The sequence below is a fragment of the Monoraphidium neglectum genome, assembly GCF_000611645.1.
Source record: "Monoraphidium neglectum strain SAG 48.87 unplaced genomic scaffold scaffold03869, whole genome shotgun sequence".
NCBI lineage: Eukaryota > Viridiplantae > Chlorophyta > Chlorophyceae > Sphaeropleales > Selenastraceae > Monoraphidium > Monoraphidium neglectum.
Genome location: NW_014009760.1, coordinates 1 through 3,949, shown reverse-complemented (window position 1 = coordinate 3,949; position 3,949 = coordinate 1). Strand labels below are relative to the sequence as shown.

Genomic DNA, 3,949 nt, shown 5'->3' with positions numbered 1-3,949 from the left:
GGGAGGGGGAGAACCGGGTGGGGGGGGGGCGGGTAGATGCAGGTGGAGGGCTTGAGAGGTGTGAGAGGTGATGGGGCATAAAGGGGCGGGATTTTGAAAAATTGGGGTCGGCGCTTTGCTGTTCTCAGCTGCTAGTCGGCGCAGAACGGTGCGAGTGGATGGTCCAATTATGCAGAGGCGACCACGCCCCTTGTTGCACAAGCGCAGCATCACAGCGGCAAACCGTGAGCGGCGCTATCATGTGCAGCTGCAGGCACCAAGCTGCGTCCAAATGCTTTCGATGGTGCATCATGTCCTCGCTGGCGCGCTCATGGCGCGTGATGCGTCGGGCAGCAAAGCCGCCGCTCACCGACTGCTGCAGTGAAGACGGCGCCGATGCAGAATGATCGTCATGACCATGATCCGAATCCGGTTGTGATGCAAAGCGCCTGAAAGCTGGTCCCGCGGCACGGATCAGGTGCTGCACTGCAGGAGCAGCAGCCTTCAGGGAGCCGCCCTGCGGCAATCAAATAAGTGTATCGGTATCAATACTTTACGCCACGTTTGATGCTCTCAAGGCCCTCCACGTGAGAGTCTCGTGCGATCATCTCACACGTGGCCGCCATCGCACTCAACGCACCATAGCGGACAGTCCAGCGTACGCCAGGGTCTCCCCGGCCTGGAAGAGGGCCATTTGTGCGACCGCTTCTCCTTAGAAGTCCCGCAGGAGTCCCACGCCACTGCGACACTTCTGGGCACGAAATGCCTATGAAAGGGTAAATCACACCTCAATTGATGAATTGACAGGCCGACAATGCCAGCGCAGGGGCTACGGCCGGCCGCAAGAACCTGCCGCGAACCTGACAATTGCAATGGGCTAATCTCATGTCCCTACCGCACACACGCCTTGCCCATGCCCAAGGAACGCGTGCCGCCCTTGCACAGTGTGACGCATTCAGCTTCCTCTTTGCAAACAGCTGGGGTAGTCCTGACAGCTGCGGGCTGGCCTGATGTCATCCACGCCTGACAGGCAGAGCGTTTCAAAGGTGCGCGTCACCACCGCTTTATCATGAGGCGTTGCTTTGAGAGTTACCTTGTCATACGTATCAAAACCCAGCGTGTCTGCCACCTTCGCTGAGGCTGAAAGCGGCGCGACCTGACGCCATCACAGCGTGCTCCTGCTGCCTGCCCCAACAGCCAAAAGCAAACCCCTCCCCAGCGCTCATCAGTCCCCCTTCTTCTCTTCCTGCTCCTTGAGCCAGCCGAGGCCGCCAGACACCAGCGCCCCCAGCATCAGTACGCCAATTGCCGGCTGAAAAACGAGAGGCCACAGCGGGTACCAGGCGTCTAGCAGCACCGAGCTGTGCAGCGCGCCTTGGACGCCCAGGCCCAGCCCGAGCCAGCCCAGGATCGCCAGCACCAGGAAGAAGTCCGCTATGAGCAGCTATTGGTTGGATTGAAACCGGTTGGTGTGATGGGCAGCGAGAGTGATGCTTGAGTTGGTGGAGGATATGCAAGGCAAGCACGACAAGATTGGCAAGCGGGCTCGCTTGTGGAAGCCGGTCCGCCGCTGCGTTTTCCCCGACAGATGCTCTGCAGGCACGCCCTTCGCGCTCTGCCGTCTCTCTGTCCTGGCGCTCTGTTGCTACGCCGCCCCACAGGCCGAGCACACCTTGTCCAACGCCTCCTTGAAGGGGGATGGCTCCTCCGCCGCGCCCTGGCCTGCTGCCGGACGGCTGCTGCTGGCGGGCGCACCCCCAACGCCACTTGCAGGCGCCCCGCTGCTGGCAGAGGGCCCGCTGCCGCTGGCCCCGGAGCGCTGCTGGAAGCGCTCCAGGTCTTTCAATAGTCCTGAAAGGTCTGCAGATTTAAAGTAAGTGGGTCGTGGGAATACGTGCAGATTCAGAGTGTTGGGGACATGGGTTGAGGGGCAGCCCTCAATCATGGGTTGACCCTGCTCGCAACATGTGCTGCTGGCTGGCCGTGCATCAGCATGCTGTGTGGGAGTAAATCAGCACTTGCTGTCACTGATCAGCTTCTGTGCCGTCACATTCTGGGCTACTTCAAGGCACCCGTGCCATGCCCCTACCCACCCTCGCCGCCGTCCTCCGGTGCCGCCCGTGTCCGCCGCTGCACACGTGATGATGTCCGTGCCAGTGGGGCAGGCCTGCACATGCACGAGCATGATGTGCTCAGGCCGCAAGCCAGGCGCGAGCATGCACTCTGACGCTGTGATGGGCGAGGGGCGATGGGGTTGAGCTGCGCCATGAGCTGAGCTCACGCTGTTCGCCATGCACACCTGCTCGCCGCACGCGCAACAGCGCGGTTCGACGACGAGACGCAGCAGGATGTTGTGCTGCAGCAAAGCGCCATTCCGTCTGCTTGGCCTGATTATCAACAAGACGTGTTCAGGACAAAAAGATGGATGAATCTGCCCCTGATCTGCTGCATGTATCGGTTCAATTGCACATTGAAACACTCAAATGGCTTTTCGCACAAACACTAAGCTCGTCTTGCGCGTTAGAAGGACCTCAGAGTGCGGGGTGACTTCGGGAGGCAGAGCGACAGACCGCGTGGTGGCCGCGTTTTGAACGACATGGTCTACGCATTTCATCTAATCAAGTTTTATCATATGTATAACGATAGGCCGTGACGTAAGAGGAAAGCACGGGCACAGCTCTAGCCTAGAGGTCGACGCAGTGATAGGTCGACAGCGAGAGCGCGTGTGGACGACCGCTGGTAGGTTGCGCTTTATCTATTGATTTACACGTGCTGTGTTTGTGAGGTGTATACGTCAGGGCTACATAAGTGTTGTGGTCTGCTGTACTCGTGCTTGTGTACAGCACCGACGTGGGTGGTGCAGAGCGGCTTTGCCCACAATCATGCAGGAGCAGCGCCTCATCATGTGTTCCCAAGCTGATGTTTGCTGGGTGTATAAACCCCTGATGTCTTATCAGGTGCAGCGGACTAGTGGCAGCGTGGCGCCACCGGATGCTGGTGCACCACTTGCACGGCTCGTCGGCGCACTCGCCCTTCGCCCCAAGGCGGCAGCAACGCCACCTCAAACGCACGACGATGGTGGCCGCGCGGGCCGCGTCTCCAGCCGTCGTGGTCGAGGGCGGGCAGACACTAGCAGTGGCTGCGGATGCTGCGCCGCCACTTGCGATTTGCCCTTATGACCACGCAACGGACTACAAAGAGGTCGTCCGCATTTGCAAGGGAGTCTGTGAGTCACTGACAACTCATCCCCTGCGTCTGGGGCGTGCTGGAGACGAGGCGAGCGCTTGCAAATGCACGTGCTGCGATGCGTGTGTTGGCCTGCCGTCTACTGCAGTAGGCAGCGGTGGCCCAGGACAGCGTGTGAGAGCGGCCGCTGCGGCCCCTGGCGCGCCCCCCTCTGTAGATGGCGGCACGGACTACCTGCCCCGTGTCATCGGGGAGTGGGCTGACACGGCAGAGACTGTCATCTTATGCGCAGAGGACGCAGCCGGCGCGCGCAGCCAACGGCAAGGGGCGGGCGGCGGCGCTGGCCAGGGGCATTCGCAGCGGCGCTTGCTGGGCGTAGGTGAGCCTCACAGCGGAGGAGCGCAGTAACGGAAGCCCTGTGCATTGCCTGAAACGCAGCCATGCAGCGGCACCGCACTGGTGGCAGTCAAGGCAAGCCGCGTTGACGCTGCACGACCAACCCTTGTGCTTCATCCCTGGTGCTTCATCCCACGACCAACCCTGGTGCTTAATCTGGGTCGCACATACACCTCCTCGCACTCTCGCACGCTGTATGTTTCCGGCGCCAGCACACACCCCTTCCGCCCACCCTGGTCCGTCAACCCGTCCCACCCCGCCCCAGTTTGCGCCCACCACCGTGGGGACGGCACGGCGTTCATATCCGGCCTCAGGGTCTGCGAGAGCGCGCGCGGCCGCGGCATCGGCCGGCGACTAATGGTGGGCGGGGGGGGGGGGTGGCTAGGTG

The 3,949-nt window shown here is 61.4% G+C and overlaps 3 protein-coding genes across 3 annotated transcripts in view; 1 reads left to right on the top strand and 2 right to left on the bottom strand.

Annotated features, from left to right (window-relative positions):
• Window positions 1-673, bottom strand: part of MNEG_13508 (ornithine--oxo-acid transaminase) — a gene marked incomplete at both ends in the record, with an annotated part of 2,045 nt that extends 1,372 nt beyond the window's left edge. The window contains one exon of the mRNA XM_014038022.1: window positions 620-673. Within this exon, the coding sequence (XP_013893476.1) occupies window positions 620-673 (54 nt within the window). The remainder of the gene's footprint in view (window positions 1-619) is intronic.
• Window positions 674-1,204: 531 nt separating this feature from the next.
• MNEG_13507 (hypothetical protein) lies at window positions 1,205-2,352 on the bottom strand (the record flags this gene model as incomplete). Its single annotated transcript, XM_014038021.1, has 4 exons — window positions 1,205-1,423; window positions 1,652-1,839; window positions 2,073-2,146; window positions 2,279-2,352. The coding sequence occupies 4 exons, from the start codon at window positions 2,350-2,352 to the stop codon at window positions 1,205-1,207; spliced, it is 555 nt and encodes a 184-aa protein (XP_013893475.1).
• A 702-nt stretch (window positions 2,353-3,054) lies between these two features.
• On the top strand, window positions 3,055-3,205 carry MNEG_13506 (hypothetical protein; the record flags this gene model as incomplete). Its single annotated transcript, XM_014038020.1, has 1 exon — window positions 3,055-3,205. A coding segment is annotated over one exon (151 nt), but the record flags the coding sequence as incomplete, so codon positions are not given.
• Window positions 3,206-3,949: the final 744 nt, after the last annotated feature.